Raw genomic sequence first — 16857 nt, forward strand, 5'->3', positions numbered from 1 at the left:
GGTCACGTGGGGCGACGCGGGGTGGCTGCCGGGAGCTGGCTGCACCGAACGCCGGGGGGCTGGCGTCCGCCGCGGTTAATGTGTCCGCCGGCCGTATAGGGGCCATGCCGCCCGGGCCCCGGGCCTTCCCCGCTGTGCGCCCCGGCCGCCGCGCCCCGCGTCCGCGCCGGCATGGTGAACCTGGCGGCTATGGTGTGGCGCCGGCTCCTCCGGAAGAGGTGGGTGCTCGCCCTGGTCTTCGGGCTCTCGCTCGTCTACTTCCTCAGCAGCACCTTCAAGCAGGTCAGTGGCTGCCCGCCGCTCTCCCACCTTTGCTCTCCCGGCCGCCTGGTTTCCCCCGGCTTGGGGGGAACCCCCTCTGCAGCCGCGCTGCCCGTGTGTCCGAGAGTCCGGTGCGCTGGGACTGAGGATGGACGAAGGGACCTGCCCATTTCGTTGGTGCCCGGGTGAGAAGGAGCTGCTAGGCTAGGGGTACAGGTGGGACTCGAACCCAGGTGTGTCGGCCCTTAGCTGTGGTTTTTACCCTTACTGCCATCAGCGTGCCTTCTACCTGCGGGGGCCAGGGCTTAGAGGGGGCGTGCATTTCTTGTTTCATTCTCCTGGCAGACCTGGGGGTTGGGTGTCTCCAGATTGCAGCGGGGGAAACTGAGGCTCAGAGAGGCAGGGATGGTAAGAAGCCGAATTGCGAGACCAGAGCTTGCGTGCCTCGCCTGCATTTACTTTGAGGGCTCAGCAGTTCATCCGGGAGACCCAGCAGGACCCACGAGGTAACCTTCTGTGCATAACTCGGTTGGATGGAATTTTCTTTTTACCTCCCCATCCCGTTAGTTTTTCTTCCCATGTGAGAATTTCTGGGAGAAAAGGCAGGATGCTTTGGTGAGAAATGCGGCCAAAGCAATTGAAAGTTTGTTCAGACGTATGGTTTGAGCGTTTGGGTTTTTGGAAGGGGTGCGCATACCTCACAGCGTAATCAGGGATGATCCGGTTTATGCTGTTGCTCTGATGTAGTTATTAATAAAAGCTCCTTTTTTGACTCCCAAGGGTCAAGTTCATAAATAAAATATATTAACGAATAGCAAATAAATGAACTGTGTGGTCACCCTAGTTAAATGGGATTGGTGGGAGAGCTAAGTGAAGATTAGAGAACGGTACCCCATCTCTTACCTTAGGCAAACAGAGAGGCTGAGAGTTGTGAGCCTCTTATATTGACTGGGATGTGTTGGTGACATGCATGAACTAAGTGCTTCAGGGACTTGTGTTTTCTGCAGCCTCACAGATATTTTCTTGTGGTCACATGTTGTTCCTTCTCTGTCTGGTGGACCACTGAGTGTTATAGTAATCTTGGACTCAGATCTCTGCCTTTCTCTCTGACCCAGTGCTTAAATACCAGTTGTATGCTCTTGATATCCCAATTTATAGCTCTAGCCTAGACCTATACAGAAACCCTCAGTTCTTCTATGCACCTGCCTACTTGACATCTTCTTGAATATGTCGTAGGCTTCTCATCCTTGGCCAGAACAGAACTTTTGATTCTCCACCACCGACACTTCCTCTCCAGTCTTCCCAGGCTCAATTAGTGGCATTACTCTTCACCAGGTAGTCAAGCCACAAATACTTCCTTTTTTCCCTCACTCCCCACATCTAAAGTACTGCATCTACCTCCACAGTGTATCCTGATTCTGTTCCTTTCTCATGATTGTCACTGCTGTCACCCTAGGTGGGACTACCTTCCTGTCTTATCTGGACTACTGCAGTAGCTCACCAGCAGGTATCTGCTTCCTTTCTTGTCTGGCAGTCTGTTTCTCTACCCAGCAGTGAACAGGGTTGATAATCTAGGGGGTGGGGGGTGGGGGGGGGGAAGCACAGCACTCCCCTGGGTATAATCCTCCTTTGGATTTCTCTTGCACTCAGATAAAACTCTAGACTCTATTCCAGGGTCACTGCATGGTGAGGTGTTTTTTTTTTTTCTTTTTTTTTTTTTTTTGTCACTTCAGCACTTCAGGCCAGACTGTTGCTGTCTCAGGCCACACCAGGTGACACAATTTAAATTAAGGTTCCTTGCCCATAGATTTTGCTTTATTTTCTTTGTAGTAGGAATCACTAACTGGACATTTCTTGTTCATTTACTTATCTGTCTTCCCTCTCTCTTCCTTCTAGAAGGTAATTTTCTTGAGAACAGGGACCTTGTCTGTGTTGCTCATAGAATCTCACCCCTGAGAATATTGCCAGGCACTTAACGGGCACTCAGATATGGGTTGAACAAACGAGTGAGTCGTGCGTCTTTTTAATTGGGATGACTTTTCCTTCCTTCTCGAACTAATTTTTCATGTCTTGACTCAGATGCCGTCTGCTCTGCGATCTTCCCTACAACCCCCCCGCAGCCTATCGAACACGAAGAAACACTTTCACGGTCGCCTCTCTCTATCCCTGCCCATCAACTCCTGGCAACCACTAGTCAACTTTCTGTCTCTATAGATTTGCTGTTCTGGACGTGTCATGTAGATGGAATCATACAACGTGTATTCTTCTATGTCTGGCTTCTTTCAGTTCGAAGCCAGTGACTTTAAGGTTTATCCATGTTGTAGTATACATTAGTACTTCATTTTTATGTGTGAATAATATTCTGTTCCAAATACAACAGAACATTATTCACAGTTTAGATATCCGTCTTATTTGGAAATATGTTTTCAGTTCTCTTAGGTATGGTCCTCAGAGTGGACTTGATGGGCCACACGGTAACTCCATCCTTAACTTTTTGAGGAACTGCCAGACTGTTTTCCAAAGTGGCTGCATCGTTTCCAATGACCTTTTAAGAAACCACACTTGTCGTCCCCCCCCCCAAAAAAAGGAAACTACACCTGTCAAGTTTTGACGTAGTACTAAAGAAGATTATCTGTAATTATTTGACAACACCATTAAACTATCCCTCCCATTTCCAAAGACACATCTGCAGGAGGTAGATTTTCTTCATATGCTTCAACCCAAACAACATATTGCAACAGATTGACTGCAGAGGGTGATGTGAGAACCCAGGTGTCTTCCATTCTGCCAGACATTGAAAGGGTTTGCAGAAACGTAAAAGCATCTTCTCACCAAATTTCTTTTTTGTTTTGAAGATTTTTTTCATAGACCAAAAACAAACAAACAAAAACCTGTTGACATGTAATAGGTTCATTGTTATTTTTAAATGAATAGATAATTTAAAGTAATTTAAGAATTTATTTTTTTAATTTCCGATATGATAACTATCAATAGCCATGATCCTCATGAACCACCATATCGAGATTCTCTGTGTAAAGAATATAAAGGGTTCTCGGGACCCACCTCGGAGCCCATTCTGGCTGATGCCGTCCTATATGCACTTGAGTTTGCTTCTCTTGCTCTCTGCTCCCTGCAGTTCTGGTCGCTGGCACTCCTGTGCGACACGAGGCGAGTGTGCTTCGTTTTGCCTGGCCTCAGGTTCGTCAGTTGTGGAACGGAGATGCAGTATAGAATATATGGGGCGGGGGCGTGTGTGTTGGGACTGAATTGAGAAGAGGCCACGAAAAATTGTAAAGCTCAGTATGGTCCCAAGCTCTGCCTCGAGTGAGATCCTGAACTCGTGGAGCAAATGCAGCTGCTGTTTTGCCTAGAGAATAGCTGATTATCCTCTATTGCTTTGAATTCCTCTTTTCTGTGGTTTTCACGTTAATTAACGCTTTGGGGGATAGTTTAAATTGTAGCGATAGAGATGGGAGCTCAGGAGAAATTAGTGACAATGGTGGGAATGCCATTGGGGGAGAGGATTGGGTGCCGAGTGACTTGGGCGTGTTTAACAAATGTTCAGTGAACCCCAGCTGTGCTCTAGGTGCTGTCTGCTAGGTGATGAAGATGGAGGGCGGGGTGGTAAGGCACAAAGCAGACAAGGTCTTATTCTCCGAGAGCCTGTATTCTGCCAGGGAATAAGGGAGCAGAAATGGCAAATGACCAGAGATGTTGCAGGCTTATGATAGGAAGAGAGAAAAAGCAAGATGTTGTGGTAGAGCAACAAGGTGGGCCTAACCCTGTGGGGCATTTGAGCTGAGATGGAAGGATCCTTAGAGGTCCTCTTATGTAAATAAATTTCTCCTAATGTTCCGGTAGAGCAGTTCCTGAAAGTCCAGGGCTGTGTGCATAACCCTTTGAAAATATAACATCTTTAGCTTTAACGTAATTAAGTATAAGTTGCGGTAGACTAAGAGTGTAAGTTCGATACTTCTGAAGTGTCATACATCCTAAGAGCTGCTAATCTGTTTTTGTTTTGTTGTTCACTGATTATCAAGATATAAATATTTTTCAGAAAGTTTGTCAAGTACTGCCCAGGGTAGAGGAGGAAAACAGTGACCTGTAATTTCATCAACCATGGGACACTGATCTCATTTGACCATTATGATAACCTCTGAAAAATAGGACAGTTATTGAAGTACTCCTTTTTAAGTCAGGCTAAGTAACATATGTTGGTAATAAAAGCATTACAGTAACTCCTTATAATTTATGAAGAAAGTTCAGATGTTATTTTGTTTTGCTCCTTTTTGTTCCTGCTCTTTTCTTTGTACCCTTGTGTGGACATCCATTGTGGTTAATTGCACTGATTTCTGTGCATGCTTCTTTATCGACTGCTCTGGGGACTCCTTGAGAGTAGAGAGCCTGACTGCCTTTGTCTGTATATCCTTAATGCATTGTTAAGGACTTGTTACCTTTGCGGGGGGGAACACACACACACACACACACACACACACACACACACACACACAGGTGCATGCACGTGTGTATGTATACAGGCCTAGAATTGAGACAACCTAGTAGGGTAGATCAGTTTGGTAGGGGCTTAAAACCATGGAAGGGATCCCTTCAGTGCCCCTCCCCCCCCCATGCTTGGTGAGACTGGACCCTCAGAAAATGCATGTGTTAATTCATTACATAAGTCACCATGTGTTACACTATTTCTTGTACAGCCTTTTTTTTTTTTTTTTTTTTTTTTTTGATCGTACAACTCTTACCCAGTCTTTTTGGCAAGGTCTTAAATATTCATGTTTGAAAACAAGTTCAAGTGCTGGAAGAATTGCCTTCCTGTTTACCAGGAGTGTAGTTATGTGGAAGAGGTCCTTCTGGGATGCACTTGGCTGTGAACACTTGTTTTTTTTCGGGAAGACTAACAGGATAGTTTGAGAGTAATGTTAGGAGTACTTTTAATCTTGTGAGATCCAGTGTACTTTGACCAGCTGCTTACTAGTCTAAATGGCTATTAATTTATCTAGGGCAGCATTCGAAGCTCAGTTTCGATTGGACATAGCTTGACTATGCAGTTAACTGATAGGGTCCCAGCAGAGCAGAGGAATATAAATGTCCAGGTAGTTAAACTGTATGTAGCTAAGTAATTTGCCCCATATTCCCAAGGCTTCTGCACTTAGCCCCTCTTCTTGCACCAACCAAGGAGTATAGATGTTGTTTATATATAACCCATCCTGTTCCTGCCAGTGCCAGTTTTTGCCTATAAATGAAACAAAAGGGAGAGGCAGAATAGAAATTAAAGCCACTGAGTGTGACTGTTGTACACTTAGTAAATTAAAGAACAAAATCCAGTACTGGTGCAGTGGTGGTAAAATTGCAAACACTGTTATGTAAATGCTGGTGATGTTACAAATGGTGTATATAACTTTGGGGAAGTTATTTGGCGCATATAGCATTAACTGGTTTTGATAATCATTACTACAAGTTATTGAAGAGAATAAACAAACTTTATTGCAATGCTACCTCTGATAACAAAGGTGTTATTCTGTAGAAGATGTGTTTACTAAATTATGGCATGGGAACATGATAGGTTATTATATAGCCTTGAAGATGTTCTTGTCAAGATAATGTAGGTACTTGGATGGCTTACCATCCAGTTAGTGTCAAGAAGAGTTGAATGCAAAGCCTCCTACTTTGTAGTGTAAACGCCAGGGTCACAGGCTAGGAGTCAATGTATACATATCGATACAGCTTTGTTTAAGCAGTGGGATTGTGGGCAGTTTTTGTCTTTAATGTTGGTAATCATGCTTTTTTAAAGTAAAATTTTTATTTTGGGGCAATTACAGATATAGAGAAAAGTTTCAAGGATAATACAGAGTTCGTGTAGATCCCTCAGTGTCTTCTCATATTAATGATAATTATGCTTCTATCATTTTATTTTAAAGTGAAGATATCCCAAAGATGACAAAAGGTGTCAACAATCACCTCTGTCCCTTCCACGTCTGTAGCATATCTTTCCATACTGTTATCTCAGCTCTTACAAACTTGTATGTGTATGTTGTTATAATTGTTATAGTGTGTGATAATATGCATGTTCTTTTGTAACTTGCTGGTATCACTTAATAATATATTGTGGGCATCCAGTGGTCTACACACAGTGGTCTCTGTATTAAAATCAGCTGGGTGGTTTAACAATACTGATTCCTAGGTCCCGTTCACAGAGATTTTTACTCAGTCTGAAGTTGGGCTCAGGAATCAGAATCTGTTTTAAAGACCCTGTATAATTTAATGTGCAAGTTCAGATTTAAGAACTTACTCTAGATAAATATATATCATTCACATCTGGGTTGTTCGTAGTGGCCAGTTTGCCAGTGTTTTTCAGTCATTTCTCTGTTGGGTTTCTAGGTTTTTCCTACCATGTAAACGGTGCTGTAGTAAACATCCTGGTGCATCCTTACACGGTGGTACTTTCTATAGGAGAAGCTCAAAAATGTGTTTATGGGGTGCCTGGGTGGCCCAGTCAGTTAAGTGTCTGACTTCAGCTCAGGCCATGATCTCACGGTCTGTGAGTTCGAGCCTCGCGTCGGGCTCTGTGCTGACAGCTCAGAGCCTGGAGCTTGTTTCGGATTCTGTGTCTCCCTCTCTCTCTCTGACCCTCCCCCGTTCATGCTCTGTCTCTCTGTCTCAAAAATAAATAAACGTTAAAAAAAAATTTTTTTTTAAATGTGCTTGCTGTGCCAAAGGAGTGTGTGTGGATGTGTATTATTTTTTTTAATTAAAAAAATTTTTTAATGTTTATTTGAGAGAGAGAGAGAGAGACAGAGTGTGAGCAGGGGAGGGGCAGAGAGAGAGAGAGAGGGAGACACAGACTCCGAAACAGGCTCCAGGCTCTGAGCTGTCAGCATAGAGCCCAACGTGGGGCTCGAACTCACAAGCTGTGAGATGATGACCTGAGCCGAAGTCAGACGCTTAACTGACTGAGCCACCCAGGCGCCCCTTTTTAAAAATTTTTTTTAATGTTTATTTTTGAGAGAGAAAGAGAGAGCACATGCACAAGTTGTGGAGGGGCAGAGAGAGAGGGAGACACAGACTCCGAAGCAGGCTCCAGGCTCTGAGCTGTCAGCATAGAGCCCAACGTGGGGCTGGAACTCACAAGCTGTGAGACCATGATCTGAGCTGAAGTTAGACACTTAATCGACTGAGCCACCAAGGTGCCCCTGTGGATGTGTTTATTTTAAATATTAATAGCTTTTTCCAGATTGCTTTCCTAAAGAAATCTCAGTAACTATAAAGATCTGTTCCATTGTTTTAAAGTATATATCATTTGCCATCAAACTTTCAAGGTTAGTCCCTTTTGCTGGTGACACGTGATAGAGCATTAATGGTAAAAGCCACAGAATTCTATTAAAAAGGTAGAACGTTTAAAGTATATAAAAAGCCTTTGGGAGAGAGTCTTATATAATTGTTTTGTTTTCCAACAGCAGGTTAAAGGATTCAGAAGATGGCTATCTCATGCTTGGCTTGTCTTCTGGTACTCAGGTGCCTTCCCCTTAGTTTCTGTAATAGTATAGGAAAAGTAGTTTTGAAAGCTCGGCTGCAGCTTGGAGGCTAGGAGAGAAGGTGCAGGGGCTTGCCTGTAGAGCAGCAAGTCCCTTTGCACATGTAGGTAAAGGGCTGGCTGGCAAGGATGTCTTATGTAAAGAAAGGTATGTTGTAAGGGTTGCATACTCAATGTGTTTTCATAGGAGAAATTTGCGAGTTGACATGCTGCTTCTTGCCCCTAAAACCAACCTCCCAATTCAGTGTCCCCTGAGTTTACCACTGAAGTACTCGTAATGGAAGTGACCTTGTGCTCCAGATGAGTCCAGGTATTCTCTGAAATGACCATTGCAAAATTTTGTGAAGTCTCCTCTTCTATTTTAAAAGTGTATTCACATTTTACCTTTTATTCCACAATGTGTTTGTTTTGATATAAAAATAAATTATTTTATCGATGGCAAATCATTTAAGGTTTAAGACTTTTTCCCTCCAAAGTTTTGCATGGAATTAACACTTTCATACATGTTTACAATGTGCATGTAATCCAGGGGCCGTTAACGTAATTATGCCAGTTTTGAAGCATAGCCTCATTTTACTACTTTTCCTACAGGTTTATTTTGCTTTTTATATTATGACTTTGGCTCAGACTTTGCTCATATGGGGGTGGGGGTGACGGTTCCTGTTGGGCCAGCTTTTTTATATTGTTTCTGTCTTGTTATTGTAGTTTGTATGAAAAATTGGCAGAGATGCAAGAAACGGTACTTTAACCTTTCTGTTTGTCGTCTCTGTAGGAGGAGAGGGCAGTGAGAGATCGGAATCTCCTCCAGGTTCAAGACCACGACCAGCCCATTCCGTGGAAAGTGCAGTTTCACCTGGGCAACAGCAGTCGGCCTGGCAACCAGTGCCGGAACTCCATTCAAGGGAAGCACCTCATCACGGACGAGCTAGGTAGGGCTGGCTCCCGTCCTCTCTGCAGCCAGCGATGGATTCCAGTGGGAGTCCATCGCTTGGGTTTTATACAGAGCCTTGTCCCTTCCTGCTCATTTCCAGCATTTCTCACATCTCTGTGTCTCATACCTCACTCATCATTCATAATCCCCCTCGCTGTCAGAGAAGTTTGGTCCTGATAATTCTGTCTCTGAAGCATTGGACCCTGCACCGGTCCCTAGGCTGCTTCCCGCCGGTCTCGTCCTGGCCCCAGGATATTCAGATCTTGCCAGTGTTCTCTTCTCTGAATGGTGAACCGTACGGGGTAAGCAGCATTCCTCCTTGGTGGCCTACATACTATCCCCATGGTTCTGGCACTTCGGAAATGTGCTCATTGACTAACTGGGTGATCTCACGTGAATCATAAACATATTCCAAATGTGTTACTCTTACAGTGAAAATGGCTGCCTGTCTGTCTGGGGGTTTCCTCCCACAGTTTTCTTGCCTCCTTTTAGTCTATAAGAAAGGCGATTCCTGTGCCGTTGAGGTAGTTGGATTAGACCACTGCTCGAGGGCTCACTACACGAAGGCCGGCCCAGTCTTCCCAAAGAGGGCCTCTCATGAATGTGCAACCTGCATTAAGTGGGCTCTTAACTGCATGTCGGGCACTGGGCTAAAACCTCTCTTTGAATATGTCTTCTGATTTTTGCAGCAGTCCTATGAGGTGTGGGCATTGTTCTTGTTACTTAATAGGTGAAGACACAGGCACCAAGGGGCTAAGGAACTTGCCTACAAGGGCAAGGACTCTTGTAAACCATGATCAGGATACCATGATTACATCAAAAAAGTAACACTTTTCCTTAATGTCAACTATCCACAAACAGCTTTTCAGAGTTCCCTGCTAGTTCTACAGATTTCTTTTTTCTCTTTTCAGTTGGTGGTTTGGAGATTATGCGGTTGGTTGGTTTGCAAGAGTAACTTGTGCTCTTATTTCAAAGAACCTGAGCACAAGTGGGTTGTGACTCTGGCAGTAGCGAAATTGACCCAGGCGACCTTGAATTAGAAAACTCCTCTGTACACACTGACCGACCAAAATGCAGATGCGCAGTCTTTAACGTGACAATGGCCGTGCATTTATTGTTTCTTCAAAAAAGTTTGTGTTCCCAGCAAAATAGAAAATAAATAAATAAAACCTTGACGAAAAGATCTCAAAGGTATCAGACCAGATGAGGTTATTTGGAATTGAAGGAAGGGATCAGAGGCAAACCACCACCTACGGTGGAAGAGCTGGACAGTTTTGCACAAAAATGCACTGATGCTCCAGCAGTGATGGCCAGTGTCAGCCTCCACCTCTAAGATCACATTGAGAAAGCAAATAATACCGCAGATAGCTTCTTTTTGTGTTCTGTTTTGTTTCTTAAAATTTGGCAAAGGCAATTTACTTCCGTAAGGTGATAGAGCCAGTCAGTGGGCAGACCCCGGGCCAGGACTGAACTTAGAGTCCAGTCCTTTTTTGCTTGGAGACTGTTTTGTTCGTATGACACCCAGTGAGAAAACACGAAGTCTTAACCCCCTGGGTCTCCTGGTTAACATTAGGTTGTGAGTGACAGCCGTTTTTTGTTGTAGCTAACAAACGAATAATTTCCCTCTGATTAATTCATGGGAGACAAAGACTCTCAGATTTCTTAAAGTAAAAAGTTCCAAGAATCAATCAATAAAAATCCAGGAGCCATAGTTTTTATTGTACCTTTACGACTGTGAGAAGCAATAAACAGTACAAAGAAAACTTGGAGGAATTTATGTCTTTCAGCAAGCAGGTGCCACCGCAAATATTTCCAGGGTAACAGTTATTAAATAAGACAACCAATTAGAATGGCAAGCTTTTCCAGGGTTAGGAGTTAATTTCTCAGTCAATAGCAACACACTCTGAGGTTGTGATCTTACTGGACTCTTTGTTGGAAACAACATTTGCATGAATAGATTTACGATGCAAAAGGAGAAATCTTGATTAGCTTTATTTTACCAGCAGTCGGGAGGACCTGTGGTTTCAAGGCTAACTACCTGCAGCTAGCACTGGGGCGCAAAAGGCACGCAGTGGTGCTGACACAATACGGGAGAGAGAAAAGGGCAGAAAGATAGTTTTCACAAGTGGAGTTTAGGTTACATTATATTTCACGTCTTCCTGACACAGAGGTAATAAGGTTGGAGGGTAGTTATTTGGGGCAGAATTTTGAGAAACACGCTGGCCTGTTTGGACTTTTGTTTGTTTATAATCCCAGTGGAGAAAATGAGTAAGAATAGTTGGGGATCCCAGAAACATTTCCTATGGCGTTCAAGTCTTCTTTCAACGTGGAAGACAGAATGGCATAGTCAGAAACAGCAACTCAAAGTTCCTAGTTCTCAGGTAACTGGGGTCTGGTTCTTTCCAGGCTCCAGTTTTCCAGGTGTTAAGTGCGGGTCCTCTGAGTCTCTTCCATTGTTATGTTACTGGTGCCTCCTGCTCCCTCGCAGACTGTGTTTTCCAGAGTAGTTTCAGAAAACGACCTTGTGCTTCACCGAGTCTCATTGTCTGAGGATTAAGAAGCTGGGGCATTTGGAATGGAATGACGCTAGCGACAGCTGCTCCACACCTGTGGGCACCTGTGGGCCCGGGTGGAGACCTGTGGGCTGGTTGCACACACCTGGGAGTTTCCCAAGGGCCATGTGGTGTCCCTCGTGCACTTATTCTTACATTTTTCTGTCCCACTCCCAGAAGGTTGTAGAGAAATGTCTGTTTAGCAGCTCTGAACGATAAATTGGTTTTTGTAAGGAGATTCTTTCCTTCAAGTTGAGGATGGGTTTGATTGGGGTGGAGGGAGTGTACAGATGATGGGATTTATGAGGAGTGGAGGGAATTGGGATTTTTCTCCCTTGGGTGGTAGAGAACTTGTATTCCCTAATGCTGAGGGCTAGTTGAGTCCCAGGCCTATATACTTACAAACAGCCTGAATCAATTTATGAAGATTAGGTAGGACTACGTTTTAAAAAAATCTTCCAAACTACTAAGTAAATAAATGCCAGGCATTTAAAATATATTTGTAAAGGGGGAGGGTTGGTTGGTTGGTTTTTTAATCCAGACGGCTCCGACTTTCAGGAATGAATGCCTCGGTTTTTTTTCTATTTTCTTTTTTTTTTCCTTTTCTAAAAACAATGCCATTTTTCTTCAATCACAGGTGAGAGAGTAGCTTACGTTGGTTAGGTGTGACTTGATGTGGTGATTAAATCAAACACATGACAGCAGACCGAAAGGTCGCTTTAGGTGGGTTAGAATGTATAGCCTGCTTACAACGTGGGAGTCCATGCTGCCTGTAAACACCGCACGTAGAAAGCTCTGGTCCCCTTGTGTCTGACTCCTGGCCCTTTGGTGCCTGGGACGCTCCAGACTCCACGTTCTGTCTCTGCATTTTCTGCGCGCAGTACCCTCATTGTGGTCACCCCGGTAGCGAGGTGCGAGAACTGCCGGCTTTATACTCAGGTGAGTCTCTGACTTCCAGGATACATTTGTGAAAGGAAGGATTTGCTGGTGAACGGCTGCTGTAACGTCAACGTCCCCGGCACGAAGCAGTACCGCTGTGACGGCTGCCTGCCCAACGGCTGCTGCAGCGCTTACGAGTACTGCGTGTCCTGCTGCCTGCAGCCCAGCAAGGTACGCGGAGCTGCTCCCCTCCACGTCCCCTCCTCTCTCTGTTTAGGATGAGACTTCATGATGAGCACTGACGTCTCCACGTGAAGCTGTTCTGAAGGTAGAACTGAGAGGGCACCTGGGGATCTAAGTTGGTTAAGCATCCGACTCTTGATTTCAGCCCAAGTCGCCATCTCCTGGTTTGTGGGATGGAGCCCTGCATTGGGCTCCGTGCTGACAGTGCGGAGCCTGCTTGGGATGTCTCTTTCTCTTTCTCTCTCGCTCTCTCTCTCTCTCTCTCTGCCCTGCCCTTGTGGGCTCGCTCTCAAAATAAATAAACATTAAAAAAACAAAAAAGCACTGAGGAGGGAACTTTGACATGTCAGAAATTGCTGCGTGAAGAAAGGTTGACAGTGAAAGGAGGTTCCCAGTTAGTTTTGCAGGATGGGCTGCTGTATTGCTCATCAGATACCTGACGCATAGGGTGTAGGGCGCGTGTGCGTTTGAGCTTGCTGTCTCCCTCCCCACCCCCCTTCCATATCAGCCGTCTCTTAGTTCAGGAGAAATATCCAAGGTTACCTTGTGCTGCTGAGTCTGGAATTTATTACAGGTACTAACTTTTGTTTCCATAGCAACTTCTCCTGGAGCGCTTCCTCAACCGGGCAGCTGTGGCATTCCAGAACCTCTTCATGGCCGTCGAAGATCACTTTGAATTGTGTTTGGCCAAGTGCAGAACCTCATCCCAGGTCAGAAGCTGTGATGCCTCTAGCTGGGGGATGGGCGAGTGGGAGTCAGGGTTTAGAAGAAAACTCGAGAATACGCAGTGGAGGCCTCTTGGCAGAGTAATAATGGAGAAGAGATTTAAGCGAAGCGGCGTCGAGCTTTGTTTGGTGCAGTGATAGTATTTAGAATGTCAACAGGAGGTTGCACACATTAGGGAAGTAAAATATTTATATTAAATCAAGGTCTAATCAGCTTGCATCTCCCCTATCTGATTGGCATGTCTGCACTTCAGGTGGGAGCTTAAAATTATTTTTAAGTCTGGGTAGAGTCCTCGCAGTCCGGTTCCTGAGAGCAGTTCTCTCCCCGCGTCTTTGACTGAAATGTGACTAAGGCTTTCCAGCAACCACTTGTTCAGAGGGAGTAGTAATTTGTTCTGGGACAGAGTTGTGGTTTATTTTAGGATTTGAGGGGGCAGGGCAGGTGGGCACTTAAAAATACACGAATCAATCTGCGGGTTGTCGAGCTCTCGGTACTCACTAGCATGCTGTCAGTAAATGCTTTGCTCTTTGGCCACTCGGCGCTGCACCTGCCGCGGCAAGTGTCTGCACGTCTGTGCCTTTGCATCGCTCTGCAGCCTTGGCTCTCAGCTTGTGTGGTCGGGTGTTGTCGGGGCTCGGGTCGTAAGATCAGCAGACGTGTATTGTGCAAGCACGCTTCTTCTGGTTTGTGTCCTTGGCGTCTCCAAGACTGCTGGCTTCGTCTGAGATAGACTTGTCATTCTCTGCGACTCTCGTACCCTTGGCAGATTTCTGTTTTGATTTTATGCCTTTTGATTTTATGCCACTTTGTCCGTCTCTGGTCTGCTCTCAGAGCACTCAGAATCACCGGGTAAATATTTCAGGGATTATAATGAGCATTGGAAAACATGAAGAAATTCCTGATGGTCTTGTTTTGCTGGAAGAGCTTTCCACTTGAATGGGCTTTGAAGGAAATGTGGAGGAAGGCTGAACACATGACTCATTTTGATTCAGATTCTCTCTCATTCTGAGAAGTGGTAGAAAAGGCGGAATATTTTCTTTCCTTAACCGATAAAACCCAGACGCTATTTCCAGTCTTAAGGGAAGATGCTAACTTTTCTAACTATCTTTTTATTGCAAAGAGAGAGATCCTGGTTGCCTGTTGATTGCAGTATCCCAAAAAAGAGATTTGCTGCATGTCTATAAATTGGATTAATACTTACAATTTAGCTGCTAAACATTGGTTTTGGGCTAATTAGCGAACTCCAGACTAGCCAACAACTCAAGTTGCTTGTATGAAAACAAATTGCTGGAAAATTAGCCATCGGGGATGATGGTCTGTTAAGTCACACTCTCCGTTTGCTTAGCCAAATGAGGCTTATGTGGTATTGTGGGGCTGGGCTCATGTGCCAGACCTCGAGGTACATAAACCTTCATGAGAGCCACATGAGGTGGTATCTCCTTCGTCTCTGCAGGGCTCAGGACCAGGAACTGCATTTCTCTGGAGCACAGAAGTCAGGAGCAAAGCACCCACTGGATCTTAATCTAACTTAAAATCATTTGCAAAAAAAATGATTGCTTTGAATTGCCCAGGTCATAGCTAGGCTGTTTAAAAAGAAAAAAACCAAAACAGCAAAAAAAACCCCTCACTGTTGACGTAAAAAGAAACAGTTACATAGTGATGTTCTGCCCATTTTCATGCTCTTCGTTGGCATTCTGTGTTGAGCTTCCACCTTTGTTTCAGACAAGTGCCTTGGAGCCTTTTGGTGGCATTTGGAGATGGCCTCATCCAGGCTCCTGCAGGGGGTGACTGCCCGCAGTCCTGCTCTGATCTCCACTGTTCCGCGAGGGAGACATGTGAAACTCTGCTCTCTCTCATGGCGCTCTTATCTTCCCTTTTGCCAACAGAGCGTGCAACACGAGAACACCTATAGGGACCCCATAGCCAAGTATTGCTACGGAGAGAGCCCTCCTGAGCTCTTCCCTGCGTGACGGGCACGGAAGACGACCCATGGGCGACCAGGCACCGCCGAAGAACTTGTGGCCCGAAGCCACGCTCCAGTGTTCTCTAGTCCGCTTGGAAGAAGAGGGTCTTCGTGCTTTGACCTTGGCTTTGACCACTTCTTGTGTTGTACTTTTAGCCTCACTCTCCACTGGGCTTTAACCCGTGAAACTGTTCTGTAAAGCAGCTTGGAAACGCCAGCAAGTCACGTTCAGGAACAGACTATGGGCGAGCTCGTGGAGGCGTGGGCACTCGGGGACACCTCTACCATGGTAGACTCATGGAACCCTTCACTGTAAAGTTATTTATTGCATTTCTTTGGAGTAGTGGGAAGGCGATAATGTTTGATAGGGGAGGATGCCTTGCCTTGATAGTTGAATATATTCAAGGAAATTGTTGTCGTTTTCTTGTGTTCTTGAGTTTCATGAGCTAAGTCATCCCTTCACCCACATGAAGTGTTTCGCCCCTCTGAAAGCGCGTGATCTCTTAAGGTAGTTATTTTTGGTTTTGTTTTCACAGCATCTTCGGGTGTGGGCTCTGAACACCGTATCCTGACATGTAAAATTGCCAATAACTCAAAAGATACTATTCCATTCCCGCTCCGTACCATGTTCCTAGCAGGGGGCACCGGGTGCCCTCAGGTTTTCTCGTAGTGGTATTTGAATATGCTCGTTTACCTCTCTGTGAGCACTGTTACGACCAGAAGTTCGGGCTTGTTGTTCTGGAGGGTTCTGTTCTCGTTTCCCATTCCGCCGTTGAAATGATTATCCTCTGCTCAGCTGTGGCACGCTGGGAGCCTCAGGACGTCACCGCGGCCTCCTCTCCTCTCCTATTGTGGAAGCCCGGTCTCAAGGTGATTGCTACGTGGAGACACATCTAGCAGCTGGCTGTGAGAGTCCTCCTCATTGCTGTCAGCTTCGGGACACATAACAGGTTCAGACCTTCACTTTCCTTCTGATTTGCAAGGAAGAAGAAAGCCCGGATTTCTGTCAAGGTTCTGTAAGAGACTTACTCCTGCCCTCAGTGGGACGAGTCCGCGAATGCTGGACGTGCGGCTGTGCGTCCACATGCTCGAGGCACCCCCCCAGGATTTCTCATGTGACACTGATTCTCTCAAGCTCGAGGTCTCAGATCTTTGGTCCTCAAAGACATCCTGCCCCTCAAATAGTATGGCATTAACGCACAGATCTTTCCTGGAGCCCCTCACTTGGGCAAGGTATTTTTCATTTTTTGGTTGTTCAAGTTGTTGACCTTGGAGCAGGGCATTAGTTCTACAATCCACTTTTGAGATATATGTGTATATATATATATATATATATACATATATATATACGTACATAGGTATATGTACATATATGTATATATGTATATATATATATATATTTTTTTTTCCAAGCATGGCTTTTTCTTTGGACCATGTTTGCCTTCCAGTGTGTTTCTGCAGTATGTAGCAGTTAAAATTTCCCTTAACTTCCTGTTACATCTTATATTTATCTTCCCAAAGTGGTTTGTCCCCCTAAATAAGCTTTCTCAGGGGGCGAACTGTCTGGCAATTGGTTTTTAATGTTTTTTTCCCCAGAAAATCTATTTAATTTGCATTGGACTTTCTGGATTCTGTGTGTATTCATGGTGCTAAATCAAACTTCGTCTGTGAGAGAAAGGTGCATGTCTGGGTGTTTTACCATCTTTTTGGTGACTCAGTCTGGTGTGGGAGTCTGTCTTACGTGGTTGTCACTGGT

The 16857-nt window shown here is 45.0% G+C and overlaps 1 protein-coding gene across 5 annotated transcripts in view; it reads left to right on the forward strand.

The window, feature by feature from the left end:
- The first annotated feature begins 4 nt into the window (after positions 1-4).
- SPRING1 (SREBF pathway regulator in golgi 1) overlaps positions 5-16857 on the forward strand; it is a 122756-nt gene continuing 105903 nt past the window's right edge. For 2 of the 5 annotated variants that reach the window (XM_040443788.1, XM_040443789.1), the window contains exons 1-4: positions 5-218; positions 8580-8736; positions 12249-12400; positions 13009-13122. In XM_040443788.1, coding sequence (XP_040299722.1) covers positions 105-218; positions 8580-8736; positions 12249-12400; positions 13009-13122 — 537 coding nt within the window. In that variant the 5' untranslated portion in view covers positions 5-104. Of the gene's footprint in view, positions 283-8579; positions 8737-12248; positions 12401-13008; positions 13123-15024; positions 15517-16857 lie in introns of those variants that run through there. The other 3 variants (XM_040443786.1, XM_040443787.1, XM_040443790.1) reach the window with 3 other exon arrangements.

Source organism: Herpailurus yagouaroundi, unplaced genomic scaffold (assembly GCF_014898765.1).
Source record: "Herpailurus yagouaroundi ecotype Mexico unplaced genomic scaffold, PumYag 191, whole genome shotgun sequence".
Lineage (NCBI taxonomy): Eukaryota > Metazoa > Chordata > Mammalia > Carnivora > Felidae > Herpailurus > Herpailurus yagouaroundi.